Raw genomic sequence first — 20,815 nt, forward strand, 5'->3', positions numbered from 1 at the left:
GCCCTGTAGCACGAGGACGAGGACAGGGACAGTCCGTGGGCTGCGGAGACTGTGCCGCGGTGACCGGCTGGGTCCCAGTGACCGGCTGGGTCCCGGGGACCAGCAGTGACAACTACAGGAATCAGAGGCGCCGCGGGGCGCCCCCCAGGTGCGGGAGGCCTGGGTAAGTGCCCCAGCACCCCAGTCTTGAGGGCAGAATTGGCGGACCCAGCTGCGCCCACCGTCCACGCACCCCCCCACCCCGCAGGCCCGGTCTGAGTGGAGCGGAGCCGGGAGCCGCGCGTGGACGGGGTACAGGCTTCGCCTCGCACGGCTTGTTTGCGTTTGCATTTTTTAAAAATTTATTTGAAAAGGAGAGTGACAGAGAGAGAGGGAGGGAGATCGTGAATCCGCCGGTTCACTCCCCAAATGGCCCCAACGGCCAGGACTGCGCCGGGCCGCAGCCGCGAGCTTCCTCTGGGCCTCCCGCGTGGGTGCAGGGGCCTCCGCCGCTTCCCAGGCCGTCAGCAGGGTGCTGGCCCGCAGGTGCGGCAGCCGGGACTCGAACAGGCGCCCAGAGGATGCGGCGTGCCAAGCAGCCGGCCCCGTGTGCCCTGGGGTCCCAGAGTGGCGGCGGTCAGCCGGAGACCACCCTCGCCACCCCTGCCCACGCCGCGCCCACCGCGAGGACAGAGCCCCAGACGCGCCCAGAGCCCCGCGGGGCCGCCCCGTCTCCCCTTCCGGGGCGGGGCTCGCTCCTCTGCGCACCCGAGCGCGCGCAGCCCGCCCGGCGCCCCGCCCACCCGCCCGCCGACCCGGAAGCGCGGCGCCCGCAGGAGCTCGCGCGACTCGGCCTGGGGGCGGGGCGGCTTCGGCTCTGCGCGCTTGCGTCACGGCGTAGGCGGGCGGGGACGCGGCGTGGGGAGGTGACGTAGGCGGCGCGTAGGGCCGCAGTGGGCGGGTCCGGGGCGGGAGGGTCCGGGCTAGGTCCGCCTCCTAAAGGCTCCCGGGCCTTCCGGCGGGAGCACCGCGTGGCGGCTGCGCGCGGCGCCTTTAAGCGCCGCCGTGACACGTGTGTGAGGCGCCGGAGGCCCGGATGGTGCTGTGAGGAGCCGCGAGCCTGAGGCCAGCGCCGCGCGGCCTGAGGCGGCCCGGCCGAGAGTCCTGGGTAGGCTGGGGCTGCATCGGGACGCGGGAGGTGCGTGGGCACGGGGGCGCGCTCGGGGACGGCGCGGGTGCGCGGCGCAGAGGGGACCGGGGGCCCGGCGGCGCTGTCAGCGGGGGTCTCGGAGGGCCCGAGGACGGCTCCAGCGCCGGGGCCCGCAGCTCGCTGGCGGGAGACTGGACAGGCCGAGCGGGCCCGCGCCGGGACGCGGGGCGCAGGGTGGCCCGCGCCGCAGGTGCGGGGTCGGGGAGCGCGCCTGGGGGCGCGGGGCCGGGCGGGAGCGGCGTCGGCAGCGGGGGGCGCCCGCACGCCCGCGGCCCGCGTCGGGGAGAGGCTCCCCGGCTCCCCGGCCCCGGCTCTGCCCGCAGCTCGCGGTTGAGCCCCGGGAGCAGGTGGCCCTGGAGCGGCGACTGTGGAGGCAGGAGGTGGGGGCTGTGTAGGCCGAGCTGGCCCGGGGGCTTGCGGGGGGCGGCTCCCGGGCCGCGGCGGTGTCATTTTAAGGTGACTGCTCGGAGTGAGGCTGACGTCACGACTCGGAAAGTTGTGTGTGTCCAGTCTGACCTAAGCGGCGGGGCTCGGGGCTCCCGCGCCTTAGCCAGCCCCTGCGCCCCGGTGGTCGGCTCGGGAGGCTTTGCCAGGCGGGCCGCCTTTGCGGGCCCTGTCGCACCTCGGGGTCGGGCGGAGTAATGGGCGAGAAGCTTGCTGTGCACGACCCCGGGACGGGAGGACCCAGACTGGCCGGAGGGGGCCCCGAACCCCTGGTGCCCGCCGCGCTCCCAGCGCCCACTTCCGCTGTGTGTACTTCAGTTAAAAAACGCATGCTTGCTTTATTCGAAAGGCAGAATGACAGATGCGGGGCGGAGTGCTGTGCCCTGGCTGCGAGGACGGGGCGGGGCTGCCCGGGACTCCACGTGGGCGGCTGCTCCCCCAGGCGCCCCAGCAGGGAGCTGGAGCGGAGCGGCTTCACCTGCTGCCCTGTGACGTCAGCCCCGAAGGACTTCCGGTCTGGGCGGTCACCGTGATGGTTTTAGCTGTGGATCCGCGCAGCGAGTGAACCCATGAGCTTGGAGACTTCAGCTGAATGCCCCTGAGCCCCGGGAAGTGCGTCAGGCCGCAGGGGACGTCGCTGGGCGGGGGTTTTCGGCCCCTGACTTTCTCGGTTTTCGGGGTGAGGACACGGAGCGGCTGGCCGTGGTTCGCGTGTCTGCAGGGGCAGTGAGTGCACCTGTAACTTTGACTCTTCCTGGTCGCGCTCACAGCCTGGGCCCGCGCCTGTCGCCGTGTGTGACGGTCTTGCTGGGCTCCCCACAGGCGCCGACACCTGTGCTGAGTCCAGGAGTGCCGGTTCTGAGGGCCCAGGACAGCACCTGGCCGGTCAGACCCGCTCCATGGTGCAGGCCGAAGCTGCAGGTCTGTGCGTAGACACCCAGGTGAGCTGGCACGGTTCCGCCCTGGTTACAGTGTGTGCCGTTATCCCCGAGGCCCGGCCGGTGCATAGACACTCAGGTGGGCCGGCACGGTTCCGCCCTGGTTACAGTCTATGCCGTTACCCCCGAGACCCGGCCGGTGCATAGACACCCAGGTGGGCTGGCACGGTTCTGCCCTGGTTACAGTGCGTGCCGTTACCCCCGAGACCCGGCTGGTGTGTAGACACTCAGGTGAGCTGGCACGGTTCCTCCCTGGTTACAGTGCACGCTGTTACCCCTGAGACCTGGCCGGTGTGTAGACACCCAGGTGGGCCGGCACGGTTCCAGCCTGGTTATAGTGCGTGCCGTTACCCCCGAGACCCGGCTGGTACATAGACACCCAGGTGGGCCGGCACGGTTCTGCCCTGGTTACAGTGCGTGCCGTTACCCCCGAGACCCGGCTGGTGTGTAGACACTCAGGTGAGCTGGCACGGTTCCTCCCTGGTTACAGTGCACGCTGTTACCCCTGAGACCCGGCCGGTGTGTAGACACCCAGGTGGGCCGGCACGGTTCCGCCCTGGTTACAGTCCAGCCCGTTACCCCCGAGACCCGGCAGGGACCCTTTGGTTGGTGAGCAGCCTCAAGTCCTTTCCCTTCGGAAAGACTTTCACGCTGGTTTTCTTGCGAGTGAGTGTTGGAGCAGGTGTTTAGGCTGGAGGTTAAGGTGCCCGTGCCCTGCACCACAATACCTGGGTTTGAACTCCAGCTCTGGCTCCTGACGCCAGCTTCCTGCCAGCGCAGGCCTCTGGAGGAAGCAGTGGTGGCCCGGCTGACTGGGCTGTCCCACAGAGGGGCGACCTGGGTCGAGTCCTGTCTCCTGACTCACCCTAGCCCAGCCTGGTCTCTCTCGCTCTCGTTTTTTCTTTTCAAGATTTATCTATTTATTAGAAAGGCAGAGTTACAGAGAAAGGGAGAAAGAGATCTTCCATTCTCCTGGTTCACTCCAAAAATGGCTGCAAGGGTCAGGGCTGGGCCGGGAGCCTGGAACTATCCAGTGCCCCAGGTGGGCCATCTCCCACTGCCTTCCCAGGCACATTAGCAGGAAGCGAAATTGGAAGCCGAGCAGCCAGGATCGCCAGCGCGACTTCATCCCCAGTGCCAGAAGGCTGGCCCGGGACATGCTTTTTTGATGTGGCTTAACTATTTGAAGCTTGGGCTCTGAGCTCCCAGCCGAGGGTGGTAGATCAGTGAGGCCAGTGTGGCGATGGGAGGCGGGGGGTGAGGGTCTTCCTGCCACAGTCTCTGCATCCGCACCTAGGGGCCTCTTCCCAGGGTCCTGTCTGCTCCTAGGAGCCTCTCCCTAGGATCCTGTGTGCCCTAGGGGCCTCTCTCCAGGGTCCTGTGTGCCCTAGGGGCCTCTTCCCAAGGCCAGGGTCCTGTGTGCTCCTAGGGGCCTCTCTCCAGGGTCCTGTGTGCCCTAGGGGCCTCTTCCCAAGGCCAGGGTCCTGTGTGCCCTAGGAGCCTCTCTCCAGGGTCCTGTGTGCACTAGGGGCCTCTCCCAGGGTCTGTGTCTGATCCCCTTTGAACCAAGTTGGTGACTGTTTTGCAGGTGAAGAATTGGAGGCTTGGAGCGGTTGAAGGCATTGTCCTTGGTTTCACAGCTGAGGGCGATGGGGCAGTCCAGGCCCCTGTGACCTGGCCGCCCCACATGGGTGAGCGCCTGAGCGCCGGTGAAGCCCCCAGCTCCTCTCCACCGCGGCACTCTCCCTCGCCTGCCACCTTGCCCCGTGCTCCCTCCCCTTACGTTGAGATGGAATTTGTCCTGCACCATCAAGTAGAAATACGCTGCAAACCACAGACGTGATCAAGTGTACGGTAGCCGCACTGAAAGAAAGCAGGGGAAGCTGCCGTCATTTACTTTATTTAACCCTTGTGTATAAAATCCCACTTCAAGACACTGCAGGCCTGAAACTTAGAGCCACTTTACATTCTTTTCTTGATCTCGATATCTGGAATATGCCTTTAAAAAAAAAATTTCTTTATTAGAAAGCTAGAGTTACAGAGAGGCAGAGACAGAGAGAGAGGTCTTCCATCCACTGGTTCACTCCCCAGATGGCTGTAACGACCAGAGTTGGCCTGATCCGAAGCCAGGAGCCAGAAACTTCCTCTGGGTCTGCTACATTTGTGCAGGGGCCCAAGGACTGGGCCATCTTCCACTGCTTTCCCAGGTGCATTGGCAGGGAGCTGGATCAGAAATGGAGCAGCTGGGACTTGAACCGGTGCCCACATGGGATGCTGTGTTACAGGCGATGACTTAGCCCCTGAGCCACAGTGCCGCCCCTGGTGTGTGCTTCAGCAGTTGCGGCGCGTCTCTGAACTGGCCCTGTTTCACGTGCTCAGTAGCCGCATGTGGCCTGTGGCCTTCCTGGTGAGGAGCCCAAGCCCGTATGGCGTGCGTGCGTGTCCCACGTGCAGACTTGTTCCCTTGCTGCGTGGATTTGTGTGCCCGCGTAGCCGGTGGGTGTGCGGATTAGTGCGTCCCTAGTTTCGGTAAGTGCTTAGGACCGCTCGATGGCCTTTTGAAGGAAGTGGCTCCAAGTGCAGCGGCCAGAGCCCCTCGATGAGTGTCTGTGGAGGGGCACGCACGGCCGGACGGTCGGGCGCCCTGGTGCCGTCCCTGTCCTTGCTGGGGGCTCTGGGCCCTGTCCCGCTTCCCCAAGGCCTGGCAGTGGACCCAGGGACGCGCCTCCGGGCCGGCGTCCTGATCGCCGAAGCGCGGCCGTTGCCGGGACTGCGCTGCTGACGGGCGGTGGCTGTCTTGTCCCCGCAGTGCTGCGCCATGCCGATCGTGGAGAAGCTGAAGGAAGCCCTGAAGCCCGGGCGCAGGGACGCGGCCGACGATGGGGACCTGGGGAAGCTCCTGGCGTCCTCCGCCAAGAGGGTCCTCTTGCAGAGGATCGAGTTCGAGCCCGCCCGCAGGAGCCTCTCCTTCCAGCTGGACGCCTTGAAGAGCAGATACGTGCTGCTGAGCCCCAGGACAGAGGGGGCCGGCCGCCCCCGGAGTGCTGAGGCGCCCCAGGCCAGGAGACCCGGTACGGGCGCGGAGGCGGTGGCAGGACGGCTGCAGAGTGATGATACGGTCTGGTGGGAAGGCACCCCGGCCCTCGACACCCCTGCCCTGGGATTACTGGGGACAGAGGCGGGACTTGGCAGGAAGAAGGGGACATGGGTGGGCTGCACTGGGGACGCAGTGTGTGGGCGTGCCTGGGCCTGGTTCCTTCAGCTGCTCCTCCCCGTCAGGTCCTGTCATCCACAGGGCGTCTGGGGGCCTGGGGGCGGCCAGCCGGGAGAGCGCACCCCGCGGGACTGTGTCCAGTGTGTGTCAGAGATTGCTCTCTGCCTGACTGAGCTAACGCTGTTCCTCTCTCCCTCGCCCTTTCTCAGGCAGCGAGAATGCATTGGAGGGGGGCAGTGACGGGGTCCCAGCCCCCCAGAAAGTGCTCTTCCCCACGGAGCGGTTGTCCCTGAGCTGGGAGCGCGTCTTCCGCGTGGGTGCGGGGCTGCACAACCTGGGCAACACCTGCTTCCTGAACTCCACGGTGCAGTGCTTGACCTACACGCCGCCGCTGGCCAACTACCTGCTCTCCCAGGAGCACGCACGCAACTGTGAGTGAGCCCCGCGCCCTCGCGCGTGGGGTGGCGGAACTGATAAGACCTGGTTTTGAGCGGTGCCTGCTGCAGAATGGGCCACAAAAGCCAGTCACTCAGGTGGGGTCGTGTTCTCCAAACTCTGCTGCCAGTAATTAGCCAGACAGAAGCCAGGATTTTCAGAGATGCTGCTTCTGAAGTACGTGTTTTCAGTTACTTTATCTGGTGCGCCAGTGTGTTGAATGTGTGTTGTAAAACAGCCCCCAAAGTAGAAATCAGGAGAGAGTAGCGTGAGGTCAGATAGAAACTCACGGGACCTGAGGAGCGCACGAGCCCGCAGAGGCTTTCACAGTGTGAGGAGCCGACGCAGCGGCTGGAGTCTTCCCTCGGAGGGACGCCAGGCCGGGGCAGTTTCGCGGAGCGGAAGGAGGAGTCCTCCCAGCTCACCTCATGGGATTCTCCCACGCTCGGACGACAGAAGTGAACGAGGATGATGAGAAAGAAAAATGCAGTCCTGTCGTGCTCAGGGACGTAGTCATAAAAACTCAGACAACACCAGCAGAGCAACACTTGACAGCACCGAGCAGCTCACACGCTTCCGTAACCTTACGTGACCCGGTCGCGGAGTCCGCGCAGCGAGCGGTCCCGGCGTGAGGCTGGGGCTGGCCTGCCGGCTCTGCACCTGCTTCTGCCGCGGAGCCGCTGTGTGTCCTTGAGACCGCTCCGTGACCTTGCTACGCCTTCTGTTCCTGTTTTGTTGATGATAGCGTTGTCTTCCTCACGGAGTTGTGTGAGGTGCAGACGAGCTCTGTCCAGTGCTTGGAGTCCTGCTTGGTACACAGGGAGCGCACAGAAGTCCCTGCCAGCTTTGCTACTCAGTCAATGCTTGTCTCTGCATTAACAGACTAAAAGAGCAAAGTCCCAGGGAAGTAGATGCCTCCCCCTTCCCGAGTTCATGACTGAACAGTACTGACAGAGGGTGCTCGCTTCACCCAAGAAAGCGCAGCCCTGAGACCAGGAAGGGCGCCGGCCTCAGGAGGTGCTGGGAAGCTGCCCTTCAAAGCCAGGGCTGCGGCCAGGAGGGCTGCCCCTGCCCGTGCTGACCGTGCTGTGCTCCCAGCAGGGCAGGCACACAGGGAGTGAGGAGGAAGCGGGGCGGGTCACCCCGTCAGGCGCGCGGTGTGTTTCTGCGTGGCAGACACGGGAGCGTGAAGCCGAGTAGGGCGCTGGCCAAGGCAGTGTGGCAGCGTGGCTCCATAGACACCAGTATACCCAAAGGTACCGGTGTACACCGGTTTACCAGTTCACCTACACCACACAACAGTTGGTGAGAAATTGGCTATTTTGAAGATTTAAAATGACACAAAATGAAAGGACCCAGCCCCGCGTCTAGCAAGATGTGTGTAGAAACGCTTCCCTGAAGGGTAGTGAGCTGTAGCTGCCTCCCCAGGGGAGAGGAATACTGTGGCCATGTTGTTCTCCGCGTATGCGTGTGCAGGTCACGCTAGCTCAGTTGATTCTAAAGCGGAAGTGGAGGGCACTGAGGAGCAGTGGGCTAGACTTCTGCTTGGGCCCCCATGTGCCGTGGTGGGTGCCTGGGAGGAAGTCCTGGCTCCACTCGGACCCAGCTTCCTGTGATGTGCATCCTGGGAAGGCAGCTGCTTGGGCCTCTGCCGCCGTGTGGGAGTCAGGTGGAGCTCCAGCCTCTGGCTTCCGCCTGGCCCAGCCCCCGCTGTTGTGGGCATTTGGGAAGTGAGCCAGCGATGGAATATCTCTCTGAAGACGTAAAGGAACCTTTTTCTTTTTAAAATTTTATTTTTATTTACTTATTTTTAAATATTTATTTATTTATTTGAAAGAGTTACACAGAGAGAAGGAGAGATTGAGAGAGAGAGGTCTTCATCAGTTGCTTCACTCTCCAGTTGGCTGCCATGGCCAGAGCTGAGCCAGTCCAAAGCCAGGAGCTTCTCCGGGTCTCACACGCAGGTGCAAGAGCTCAAGGACTTGGGCCATCTTCTGCTTTCCCAGGCCACAGCAGGGAGCTGGATCAGAAGAGGAGCAGCCGGGACTGGAACTGGCGCTCATGGGATGCTGGCACTGCAGGCGGCAGCTTTGCCCGCTACACCACCGCGCCGGCCCCTAAAGATTTCATTTTTATTTATTTGAGAAGTGGAGTTAGAGAGAGAGAGAGAGGTCTTCCATTCACTGGTTCACTCCCCAAATGGCCGCAACAGCCAGAGATGAGCTGGGCTGCCCCAAAGCCAGGAGCCAGGACCCAGGTGCTTCTTCCGAGTCTCCCATGCGGGTGCAGGGGCCCAAGGACTGGGCCATCTTCCACTGCTTTCCCAGGCCACAGCAGGGAGCTGCATCGGAAGCGGAGCAGCCGGGACATGAGCAGGTGCTCCTATGGGTGTTGGTGCCTCAGGAGAGGCTTAGTCCACTGTGCCACAGTGCTGGCTCCGGTAATAAACATGTCTAAGAAGAACAGGAGAGGGGAGGGGATGAGTCATCCGTGAAGTGACGGAGGCTGAGGTGTCGTGTGTTAGCCCGGGGCCGGCACGCTGACCGGGGTCAGGGTGGGCGCCCAGGGGCAGAGATGTGGCTGCATTCTGAATTCCCATATGGCTGCACTATTTATGTATTTATTTATTTAAAGGGTTTCTAGAACGCTATATGAGCATCTCATCATGCATCTTTCATTCCCAACTGTGGTTGGTTATTTATTTATTTATCTGAAAGAGCAGCAGAGAGAAACGGAAAGGCAGATCTTGCGTCTGCTGATTCACTCCCCGGACGGCGGCGACAGACAAGTCTGGGTCAGGCCGAGGCCAGGGTCAGGAGTCCATCGTAGTCTCCCGGGGGCTGCAGAGGCCCGGGCAATTGTGTCAACTTCCGAGGCCTTCACCGGTGCGCTAATGGGAAGCTGGGCTGGAAGCAGAGCAGCCAGGACTTGAACTGACGACTTAACATGCTGCACCGCAATGCCAGCCTGCGGATCTACCATTTCATATAAATGGAACTTGAAAAAAACAAAAAAAAAACAAAACTTGGTTTTACATATGGGGAGCAACAGAGTTCCCGTGTCACATCGTTTGCATAAAAATGGATTAAGGAGCCAGTACCTTGGCTCACTTGGATAGTCCTCCACCTGCGGCGCCGGCACACCGGGTTCTAGTCCTGGTTTGGGCGCTGGATTCTGTCCTGGTTGCTCCTCTTCCAGTCCAGCTCTCTGCTGTGGCCGGGGAGGACAGTGGAGGATGGCCCAAGTGCTTGGGCCCTGCACCCCATGGAGACCAGGAGGAGGCACCTGGCTCCTGGCTTCAGATTGGCGCAGCGCCAGCCGTAGCGGCCATTGAGGGGTGAACCAACAGAAAAGGAAGACCTTTCTCTCTGTCTCTCTCTCTCACTGTCTAACTCTGCCTGTCAGAAAAAAATGGATTAAGAACTTAACTGTCAAAAGCAAAACTTACAGATGTATCTTTCTGACCTTGGGCTGGGGGATTTCTTAAGCAAGATGCAAAGTGCTTGCTGTAAAAGGAAAACAAATTCAACAGCATTAAAATTGAGTTTTATTCATGAAAAAAAAAAAACCATTTAAAGGGACCAGCCCCACCCTGGAAGACAGACGCTGCAGCAGTCAGGATCGGCATCGAGAATACAGACAGAGCAGCCACCAGGCGGGGGGAGACCTGTTTAAAGATAGGTGAAGCCATGAGGGGCGTTCGCGGGGGGCTGGAAGCGGGGCTCAGGCCGGCGGTGATCTGGCGGTCGGGGAGGGCGTGGCAGCCACAGGTGCTGTTTCTCACGGCGTCGTGTAGAAGCTCCAAAGTCCCGGCGCCCAGAGGACGGAGTTCCCTGACTTACGCTCCCTCCCTGGGCGGGCAGAGTCGGCTGTCTCCTTTCAGAAAACGTTACCCAGCACGTTCGACTGGAGCCTTTGGGAAGGCTGGCAGTGAGTGAGGTCTGCAGCAGAGTGGCGGCCTGGTGGGCGCGGGGCCCGGTGGGCCGAGGAGGGGTTCAGCTGCTGGGTGCCCCTCCCAGCCATGGCGGCCACTGGGGACCCGCCTCCCCGAGGACTACAGAGTGTAAACTCCTGTTTGTGAGTTGGAAAGCAGGACAAGTTAGTACTTAGCTACATGTCCATGTGATAAAACTAAAGAAAATGGTTTTTTAGAAATCAGGCAGAGGTGCCGGCTGTGGTGCGGTAGTTTGAGACCCGGGCACGCCTTTAAGACGGCCGGTTCCAGCCTCCGCTGCGCTGCTGGTCCGGCTTGCTGATGTGCCTGGCAAGGCAGTGGTGAGCAAGGTGCCTGATCCCCTGCCACACGGGGGGGGGGGGGGGGGGACCAGGAAGGAGCTCCAGGCTCTGCTTCGGCCTGGCCCAGCCCTGCTGCTGTGGCCGTTTGGGGAGTGAAGGTAATAATGGAAGGTCTCTCTGTCTCTCTGGCTTTGGAATAAATAGATAAATCTTTAAATAAGAAAGAAAAAAATGTGACCTTTGAACTCATGTCACATATTTTATTTCTATGTATGTTACAAATGGCTTGCTTTGTTGCCACTTAGCGGTCTACTTGAAGTATATAAAAATCGGAGGGGGTGGTGGTGGCCGCTGCCTGGTTTGCCGACATCCTGTGTGAGCACCGGTTCCAGTCGCAGCTGCCCTCTCCTGATCCGGCTGATGCACCTGGGAAGGCAGCAGAAGACGGCCCGTTCTCCTTCTTTTTAAAGATACAGTGCCTGCACATCTTCTGTAGTAAATGTCTTACCTAGAGTTGGGTTTGGACAAAGAAGCTGTATTTAACACATGTTGGTCGTTTTCTTTCTGGCAACTGTATTAGTTCGTGGCTGATTTTTGACTGCCGCAGCCTTCATTGTCTTTGCATCAAAGGCCTTGCTGTTGAGCTGCGTGTGTCGCGCGGTGGAGCGCCTGGGGCTGATCCCTGGCGCCAGCTCCTGACCCCGGCGTTCTGTCAGTGCAGAATTCCCTCAGCCACGTGGAGAGCGGGGTTCACTTCCAGCTCCCAGCTTCAGCCCTGGCCATTGTGGGCGTTCGGGGAAGGAATGAGTAGATGGGAATTGTCTCTCTCTGCCTCTAACTTAAATGTCTTAAAAATAATGGAAATTTAAATACGATTAGAAAAGGCAGATGAGGGGCTGGTGCGCAGGGAAGCCACCGTGTGCAGTGCCAGCGTCTTGGCTGCTCCGCCTCGATTCCGCTCCTGCTAACGGCCAAGGCAAAGGAGCAGAGGCCGGCCCGAGTGCTTGGGTGTCTGCTCCCACGTGGGACACCCAGATGGAGTTCCTGGCTGCAACCTGGCCAACGTGGAGCCATCTGGACTGGCAGGTGGAAGATCTCTGTCTCTCCCCCTCTCTAACGCTTTCAAATAAATAAGTGAATGTTTTTAAACAAAGAAAAAGGCAAATAACAGGCCAAAATGAAAAATGAAAGGCTGCCTGTTATGCAGTGGCCATTGTTTCACAGCCATTTGTTATGAAAAGGCATGTGTGTGTGTGTGTGTGTGTGTGTGTGGCATTTTTACGTGGATATGGTGGGCAGCAGGCTGGGTGTCATCCTGTTATTGATTCTGTGGTTGACCGGTCTAAATTCTGACGAGCGGGAGCTCCTTGGCCTAGCTGCTGGGCTGTGCCGAGGCAGACTGGTGGCCCGTGCGCCGAGCGGCTGCACCCAGCACGTGAGAGGTGTGCTTGTACTTTGCCTGGAAGCTGACAGGCGTGTCGTTCGGACACAGGGCCTGCTGAGCTCAGCAGGAGCCAGGGAGCAGGGTCTGCGCGTTTGAGGAGCGGGCAGGGCCATCAGGAAGGCCTGCTGACCGCACGCTGTCACCTAGGAGTCAGCATAGGCGTGTTCCTCCGCTTCCCTTGGAAGGCAGGCTCGCTCTCTCCCGGTGAAATGTGGGAAGGGGCTCTCCCCGGGTGAAATGTGGGAAGGGGCTCTCTCCGGGTGAAATGTGGGAAGGGGCTCTCTCCCGGGTGAAATGTGGGAAGGGGCTCTCTCCCGGTGAAATGTGGGAAGGGGCTCCGGGTGAAATGTGGGAAGGGGCTCTCCCGGGTGAAATGTGGGAAGGAGCTCTCTCCCGGGTGAAATGTGGGAAGGGGCTCTCTCCCGGTGAAATGTGGGAAGGGGCTCTCTCCGGGTGAGATGTGGGAAGGGGCTCTCCCGGGTGAAATGTGGGAAGGGGCTCTCCCGGGTGAAATGTGGGAAGGGGCTCTCCCCGGGTGAAATGTGGGAAGGGGCTCTCTCCGGGTGAAATGTGGGAAGGGGCTCTCTCCCGGGTGAAATGTGGGAAGGGGCTCTCTCCCGGTGAAATGTGGGAAGGGGCTCCGGGTGAAATGTGGGAAGGGGCTCTCCCGGGTGAAATGTGGGAAGGAGCTCTCTCCGGGTGAAATGTGGGAAGGGGCTCTCTCCGGGTGAAATGTGGGAAGGGGCTCTCCCCGGGTGAAATGTGGGAAGGGGCTGTCTCCGGGTGAAATATGGGAAGGGGCTCTCCCCGGGTGAAATGTGGGAAGGGGCTCTCTCCCGGTGAAATGTGGGAAGGGGCTCTCTCCGGGTGAAATGTGGGAAGGGGCTCTCCCGGGTGAAATGTGGGAAGGGGCTCTCCCCGGGTGAAATGTGGGAAGGGGCTCTCTCCGGGTGAAATGTGGGAAGGGGCTCTCTCCGGGTGAAATGTGGGAAGGGGCTCCGGGTGAAATGTGGGAAGGGGCTCTCTCCTGGTGAAATGTGGGAAGGGGCTCTCTCCCGGTGAAATGTGGGAAGGGGCTGCGGCCCAGCAGCTCTGAGCCCGGGAGAGGGTGGGGTTGCTGCGCTACAGCTTCGCGGGGGTCCTGGTGCCGGCGCGGTCCAGCACGGGAGACGCTTCCTGGGGGTCCCCACGGTGACCTTGGGGCTCTGGGGTCTCCCGCTCAGCGCTCCTCACAGACGCCATGCCCTTCTGTTTCGTGATGTATCGGGGTGAGGCTGTCCTCATGGGCTCTTTGTGTTGCAGGCCACCAGGGGGGCTTCTGTATGCTGTGCGTCATGCAGAACCACATCATCCAGGCCTTCGCCAACAGCGGCAACGCCATCAAGCCCGTGTCCTTCATCCGAGATCTGAGAAGTAAGGACGCGCCCGCTCAGCACCCGCTCAGCACCGCTGGGGCGCCGGGGACGGCCGGGAGGGGAAAGCCCCGCATGAGTCCTGCACCCTTGTGTGCCGGGTGTCCCGTCTGGTGGTAGAGACAAGGATGATTGTTGAGGCGCGCACGGGCTGGGGCAGGTGCGCGTCCGTGCCGTCACCGTGTCTGCACTGCCCCTTGGCAGAAAGGCTGGGTCTGCTGTTGGCATCTGAGCCCTGTGTAGATTCTAGCACTGTTCCGCGGGTGTAACCTGTGCTGCTCTGTGCCGCGCTGGCCAAGGGAAGGCCTGAGCGCCTCTGCCCGCTCTTCTCCCCTAGAGATTGCTCGGCACTTCCGCTTTGGGAACCAAGAGGATGCGCACGAGTTTCTCCGGTACACCATCGACGCCATGCAGAAGGCCTGCTTGAACGGCTGTGCCAAGTACGTGCTCGCCGCCCCAGCCCCCAGGGTTCCCCAGGGTTCCCGCCGCCGCCTCTGCCCCGGCTCTCCTGGTGGATGGGGCACAGCTTGCATCGCGGCGCCTGGCCTGCTGGAGCCCACAGGGAGGACTGCCCCAGAGGGCACAGCCGAGGGACCGTGGCCGGGTCGGGCTGGGCAGGCAGTGAGTAGCTCTGTCTGAGCAGCTCAGCCGAGGAGGAGTTGAGTAAATCCCTCGGGATGCCGAGCTACTGCCACGGAGTTCCCAGTCTTCAAAATCACCTGGGAGCGGGGAGTGGTGGTGTGGCACGGCAGGTTAAGCCACCACCTGTGAGGCCAGCATCCCCTATCAGAGCGCTGGTTCAGGTCCCGTCTGCTGTGCTTCTGATCCAGCTCCCTGTTAACGCGCCTGAGAAGGCAGTGGAGGATGGCCCGTGTACTGGGACCCCTGCCACCCACGTGGGAAACCCAGCTGGGGTTCCTGGGTCTTAGCTTCAGCCTGCCAGCCCCAGTCATCGGAGCCATCTGGGGAGTGAACCAGTGGATGGAGGACCTCTCTCTCTCTCTGTCTCTCTGTTGCTCTGCCTTTCAAATAAATCTTTCTTAAAAATCACTTTATAGGATGAGCATTAGGTGTAGCAGTTAACACACTGTTTGGGATACGCAGCCCTTATCTGACTCTGGGTTCATGTCCAGCTCTGGTTCCAGTTGGGCTTCCTGCTAGCGCCCATCCTGGGAGGCAGCGGGTCGTGGCTGCAGGACAAGTGGCTGGGCAGAGTGAAAGTTTGGGCAGTGCAGACCTCCTAACTGCTTTTAAGTTCTTGTGGGGACATCGTTCCTACCATGTTCATCTACTGGGTCAAAATGATAGTGATTTTTAAAATTTCTTTCTTTTTAAAAATATTTATGTGGCCAGTGCTACGGTCTAGCAGGTGAGGCTGCCACCTGCAGTGCCAGCATTCCCATATGGGCGCTGGTTCAAGTCCCGGCTGCTCCACTTCCGATCCAGCTCCCTGCTGTGGCCTGGGAAAGCAGTGGAAGATGCCCAAGTGCTTGGGCCCCTGCACCACGTGGGAGACCTGGAAGAAGCTCCTGGCTCCTGGCTTCAGATTGGCGCAGCTGCAGCTGTTGTGGCCAATTGGGGAGTGAACCAGCGGATGGAGGACCTCTCTCTCTCTCTCTCTCTCTCTCTCTCTCTCTCTGCCTCTCTCTGCCTCTCCTTTCTCCGTGTAACTCTTTCAAGTACATAAATAAATATTTTTATCTTCCATCCTGGTTCACTCCCCACATGGCCACAACAGCCAGGGCTGGGTCAGGCTGAAGCCAGGAGCCAGGGGCTTCTGCATCTCCCACGTGGGTGGGAGGGCGTAAGTGCTTAGACCATCATCTGCTGCCTTCCCAGTTGTACATTAGCAGGAAGTAGAAGAGCTGGGCCCCTAGCAGAGCTCGGGTTTGGGCTGCGGGGGTCCCAAGAAGCCTGCCTGTCCCCATGGTGCCACAGCCGCGCGCACGTGTGTGTGTGTGTGTGTGTGTCCCGTTTTCCCACCCCACCCCCCGGGCTCTGTCTTCGGGGGATTTGGCCTCCCTTTAGCAGTGGAATTCAATCTTCATTTCTGAGCGATTTTGTTTCTTCTGTGACTGCTGAGTTCAGTCTTACCTGAAAGCGGTCAGTTCGGCCTGGAGTGTTGTGCGCTGGTTCTGCTGTAGCATTGCTTGGAGCCTCCATCGCGGGGCTACACATTTCTCCTGGGACCCTGGTGACCCTGCAGTCTTAACCCCAGGGCGCCGCCTCTGGCAGCGCAGGGAAGTGCATGCTCCTCAGACCGCGCGCCTTCATAGTTCGGGGTGTTTTTCAGGACCCTGACTCTTCCCCCGTTTCCCATCTGATCTCGGCTGCCTGCCTTCTGCCTTTTCCCACTAGGACCCATGCCATGCCTTTGGGGACTGGGCCTCCTTAACCCGGCGTGGTTAGTGTGAGACGCCAGGGCTCCCTCTCTGTGAGGCCTCCCTGCCTGCACCCCCGGCTCAGGAGAGGAGAGGCAGTTTGCTGGGGTGCGTCCTGATTGGTGGTTGAGGGTGTCCCGCCTCTGGTTGTACTGGGAGCGGGTGCTGTCGGCCTCTGACGACGCGAGGGGGGGGCGGCTGCCCACGGGTTCCAGGCTGCGCTGGGGTTGTGTCTTTGCCTGGTTTGGAAGCTGCAAAGCCCCTCCTGGATGAGCGGTGGTGACGGCAGATGAGGGCAGTTTGTTTTTCATTCCCTCACTCTGCAAAACTCAGTTTGGATGAGGCTGTGCTGGTCGCTGCATTGTGTCGGTGCTCCTAGGCTGGGAAGCAGCGCAGTTAATAGTTACACCAAGTGGATGAGGGGCCGGGGCTGCTGCTGGCGAGGCCACTCGGATAGAGGTTTGAAGTAGCTGATGTGGGGAGTGGGCGCTCAGGGGTCAGGGCTCTGCCGAGAGGCCCCTGGGAATGGAGGATCAGGTGTGGCCGTCTTGTGGCACATGTCATCCCCAGCTCGCGGCGTCCTTGTGGCGTGGTGCCGACCTCTTCAAGGCTGTGCTCTCCTTTCAGGTTGGATCGTCAGACGCAGGCCACCACCTTGGTCCATCAGATTTTTGGCGGGTACCTCAGATCACGAGGTGAGCAGAGCTGTGTTCTCCACCTCTTCTGTGTGGGCTCAGAGCCGTGACCCGGACATCCTGAGCGTTCAGGTGCAGGCCAGCTCCTCCCGGCTGCACAGACCTGGGCAGGCGTCCGAGCGCCTGGGCCTTGCCTCACTCTCTGCGAGACACTCGCCTGCCTGGCACGGAGCAGTCAGCTCCCACGAGCAGGTCTGGGAAGTGGTGAGGGTGCCGTTCCCCCTTACCTCTCTGTTGGCTCCTGGATTTGTGACTGTCGCCCTTCAGCTGGGGCCAGGCGCCGTGGGTGGGGAGGCAGGGGCGTCTGAGAGCCCCCAGCCTGCAGGGCCTGCTGGCTGTAGGGTCGGGGAGCAGGCGTGCACGCGAGGCAGCAGCAGCGCCCATGGCCGCCCTCCCACTCCTGCTTGTTCTGTTGCAGTGAAGTGCTCGCTGTGCAAGAGCGTCTCGGACACGTACGACCCCTACCTGGACATAGCGCTGGAGATTCGGGTATGGCCCGGGCACGGGGTGAGGCGGAGGGCAAAACAGCAGCGGAGGCAGGTGATGAGGAGAGAGGGAGGGGGTAGGGCCCCGCCTCGGCAGAACCCGTCGTCTGTCTCTCCGGCCCTCTCCCGTGCCTCTCCCCTTTATTCCAGAAAGCTGGAGTTGGGTTTGTGTCGAGGCACAGACGGCGACGAGCTGCCGTGTCGGGAGTTCTGGGGCACAGAAGCTCACGGGCTCTGCAGCCCCCGGAGAGGCCTTGGGGTCTGGCTCTGAGGCCGTGTCCAGGGCCGTCTTCCCGGGGCTCGGAGCAGCAGAGCAGGCCCGGTGTAGTCTTGCTGGAGAGTGGCTGTCGTGCTAAATCGCCCGTGGACTCCTGCGGCGGGCCCCTGCTGCTTTGGGGCCACTGCTCCCAGCTTGGGAAGGGGCCGGGAGCAGACACGCCCGGGGGAGTCCGTGCCGCAGCCTGGAGCGGGCCTCAGCCCGGCCGTGTCCTGCGTCAGCCTTTCCTGCTGCTGACCATCCCTGTCCGTCTTTGTCCTCAGCAAGCGGCAAACATTGTGCGCGCCCTGGAGCTTTTTGTGAAACCAGATGTCCTGAGCGGAGAGAATGCCTACCTGTGCGCCAAGTAAGTCCCACGGCACTCCTGGGGGAGGCGGAACCTTCCAGAAGGAATCTCCTGATACCCATCGGGCCCTGCCGCCCTTGGTGACCGCTGCTTGTGTTTCCTGAGTGTTCTGTGGCGTCTTAACCACCCTCTGCCCACACCAGTGAAGCCAAGACGCTCACGGCCTCTGTTTGCACAGCGATGGCCACTGCTCCGCAGGCTGGCTGGCACCGGTGTGAAGCAGGGGCTGTGGCTACCCCGCGCCAGGGCGCAGGAGGTGTCTGCCGCACGGCAGAGGGCGCCTGCCTGACCTCCCTTCCTGCTCCGTGCGCCGAGCCCTGTGGCTCCTGCTTTTCACTGAAACCATCCTGGTGGTTTTCCGGTTCAGCAGATGTGACTCCTGCATCGTCCTCTTCGTGGCTGTGGTGTCAGTGGGCAGGCGTCTTGATGTCTAGGTCATTTTAAAGCTGTGATCGCCAAATATGACCCGCTTTTCGAGTTTTTCTTTGCGTGCCAGCCCTTTTCCTCTTTAAATCTGTCCTCCTCAATCCAGAAGCTGCTCGCTCCTGCCCGCCTGGGCCCACTGGAGCCTGCTCACCCTCACTCGCCACGTGCATGTCCTGCTTGTGCTGTGGCTGCACTGCTCTCACTGGTCTTCCTGCTGGTGTTGCTGTGTCTTTCTCCGTCTGCGCTGGTAAATGCCCTCGCTCTGCTGTCTCCGGGCTGCGTCCCGGCAGCGGCCTCGCCGGAGCCGCGGCCCACCCTGACGCCTGTCCCTCCCCTCTCGAAGGTGCAAGAAGAAGGTTCCAGCCAGCAAGCGCTTCAGCATCCACAGGACGTCCAACGTGCTGACCCTCTCGCTCAAGCGTTTCGCCAACTTCAGTGGCGGGAAGATCACCAAGGTGAGTGCCGTGCCCGCGGGCGCCCGGCGGGCCGTGCTCGGCGTCAGTCAGTTGTGGCTGGCTTTTCCCCAGACGCAGCGAATCTGGGTCTAGAAACCTGCGTTTTAGAAACATTCCCTTATCTGCAGGCACGTTTGAGGGGCTGTCACACTGATTCTCGTCCTTCCCTGTCTCCTGTACGGGTGTGGGCGTCTGGAAGGCCAGGCGTCCTCGAGAGTGACGTGATGGGTGCTGAGCCGCCGGCTCCTGGGCCGCGTCCTGGGTTCTGTCTGAGAGGTGCGGGCGCTGGCAGTGGCTTTTTGTGGGACAGATCTATTTTTTGCAAAATAATATTTTAATGGTGGATGTATTTCATTCAATTCTAGAGTTCTGTTAATTTTTTAAAAAGATTTATTTTATTGGGGCTGGCATGGCATAGTGAGTTAAGCTGTCGCCTGGAATGCCGGCATCCTATATGGGTGTCAGTTCAAGTCCTGGTTGCTCCATGTCTGACCCAGCTCCCTGCTGTGTCCTGGGAAAGCAGTGGAAGATGGCCCAAGTGCTTGGGCCCCTGCACCCACTGAGGAGACCAGATGAAGCTCCTGGCTCCTGGCGTTGGCTTGACTTAGCCCTGACTGCTGTGGCCATCTGGGGATTGAACCAGCAGATGGAAGATCTCTCTCTCGGTCTTTCCCTCTCTGTAACTCTGCCTTTCAAGTAAATAAATGAATTTAAAAGAAAATTTGGAGAGCTGACATCGTGGCATAGCAGGTTAAGCTGCCGCCTACAGTACCAGCATTCCCTGTGGGCACTGTTTCAGTTCCCAGCTAGTCTGCTTCCCATCTAACTCTTCTGCTAAGGCACCTGGGAAAGCAGTAGAAGATGGCCCAGGTCCTTGGGCCTCTGCACCCACGTGGGAGACCTGGAAGAAGCTCCTGGATCCTGGCTTCAGCCTGGCCCAGCCCCAGTTGTTATAGCCACTTGGGGCGTGAACCAGCAGATGGAAGCCCTCTCTCTGTAAATAAATAAAGTAAATCTTGGGGCCAGCGCTGTGGCATAGCGGGTAAAGCCACCTCCACCTGGAACTCCACCCACATCTCGTGGGTGCAGGGGCCCAAGGCCATCCGCTGCTTTCCCAAGCACATCAGCAGGGGCTGGGCCAGAGTGGAGCTCCTGCCACCCCAGCCAGCGCACATGGTTTGCTGCTGTCACAGGCACAGCCCCGGCCCGAGTTCTGTCCTTAGGTCACTGTGTGTGGTTTGGGGCAAGGCCCTTGTCTGCTGGGGTCCTGCTCGGATCGGTGGTTCCCAAGTGCAGCTGCAGAGTGCTAATGTCTGAGTTTGGGAAATGCCAAGCTGCAGTTAGATGGTTCTTCAGTTCAGGCCTTCTCAGAGCCTTTATTAAACCATGTTGCATTTTGAATCTCTTTTTAATAAAAATTTAAAAATTTTTTATTTTTCTGAAAGAGAATTTCTGTCCTCTGGTTCACTTTCCAAATGGCCGCAACAGCCAAGGCTGAACCAGGCCAAAGTTAGGAGCTTCATCTGGGTCTCCCACATGGGCTTCGGGAGCCTAGCCTCTTGGGCCATCTTCCACTGCTTTTCTCCGGCTATAGCGGGGAGCTGGATCGGAAGTGGGGCAGCCAGGATGCGGACTGACGCCTGCACAGGATTTGTTGTTACAGGTGTGCTTCACCCACTATGCAGCAACACCGGCCCCAGCGTTCTCAGTCTCTAAGGAGAATTTAGTGTGAAGAATCTTAAATGTGATTGGTGGTTTCTTTTTTTTTTTTAATAGATTTATGTATTCATTTTTAATTGAAAGGCAGAGTTACAGAGAGGCAGAGGCAGAGAAAGGTCTTCCATCTGCTGCTTCACTCCTCAAATGGCCGCAATGGCTGGAGCTGTGCTGATCCAAAGGCAGGAGCCAGGAGCTTCCTCTGGGTCTCCCACATGAGTGCAGGGGCACAAGGACTTGGGCCATCTTCCGCTGCTTTATCAGGCTATAGCAAAGAGCTGGATTGGAAGTGGAGCAGCCAGGACCCAAACAAGCACTTATGTGGGATGCTGGCACTGCAGGTGATGGCTTTACCCGCTGTGCCACAGCACTGGCCCCGGTTTTTATTTCTAATGCTGTGTGTGCCAGGCTGGGCTGGGCACTGGGCAGAGGATGAGTATGTGTGGTTTTTCCGAGGGAGTTTGTGTTCCCCTGTTCACACTTCCTGGGATCAGATGTCCAGGGGAACCCAGTTTGAAAAACAGTCAATTTAGTCTTCGGAACCACAAAACTAACAAGGTTGGCTTGGGGCTGTTGAGCCTGTTGTATGTATTTGACCTTTGTGATAGAGAGTTGTCAATGGAAGGACAGAGTACCTAGGTAAATCTCACAGCCATCATTTTGGTCTAAAAAAGCCAGACACAAAAAAGAATACGTGTTGTGATTCTAGCTATATGAAGTTC

General features: G+C 60.1%; 1 protein-coding gene across 3 annotated transcripts in view; it reads left to right on the forward strand.

Annotated features, from left to right (window-relative positions):
• Positions 1-990: 990 nt before the first annotated feature.
• The window catches only part of USP36 (ubiquitin specific peptidase 36), a 37,763-nt gene continuing 17,938 nt past the window's right edge, over positions 991-20,815 (forward strand). For 2 of the 3 annotated variants that reach the window (XM_070060220.1, XM_070060223.1), the window contains exons 1-9: positions 991-1,147; positions 5,381-5,642; positions 5,995-6,216; positions 13,203-13,313; positions 13,650-13,752; positions 16,321-16,388; positions 16,807-16,877; positions 17,414-17,496; positions 18,266-18,377. In XM_070060220.1, the coding sequence (XP_069916321.1) occupies positions 5,390-5,642; positions 5,995-6,216; positions 13,203-13,313; positions 13,650-13,752; positions 16,321-16,388; positions 16,807-16,877; positions 17,414-17,496; positions 18,266-18,377 (1,023 nt within the window). In that variant the 5' untranslated portion in view covers positions 991-1,147; positions 5,381-5,389. Of the gene's footprint in view, positions 1,178-5,380; positions 5,643-5,994; positions 6,217-13,202; positions 13,314-13,649; positions 13,753-16,320; positions 16,389-16,806; positions 16,878-17,413; positions 17,497-18,265; positions 18,378-20,815 lie in introns of all 3 variants that reach the window. The other variant, XM_070060221.1, reaches the window with a different exon arrangement.

The sequence above is a fragment of the Oryctolagus cuniculus genome, chromosome 17 (genome assembly GCF_964237555.1).
Source record: "Oryctolagus cuniculus chromosome 17, mOryCun1.1, whole genome shotgun sequence".
In the NCBI taxonomy this organism is placed as follows: Eukaryota; Metazoa; Chordata; class Mammalia; order Lagomorpha; family Leporidae; genus Oryctolagus; species Oryctolagus cuniculus.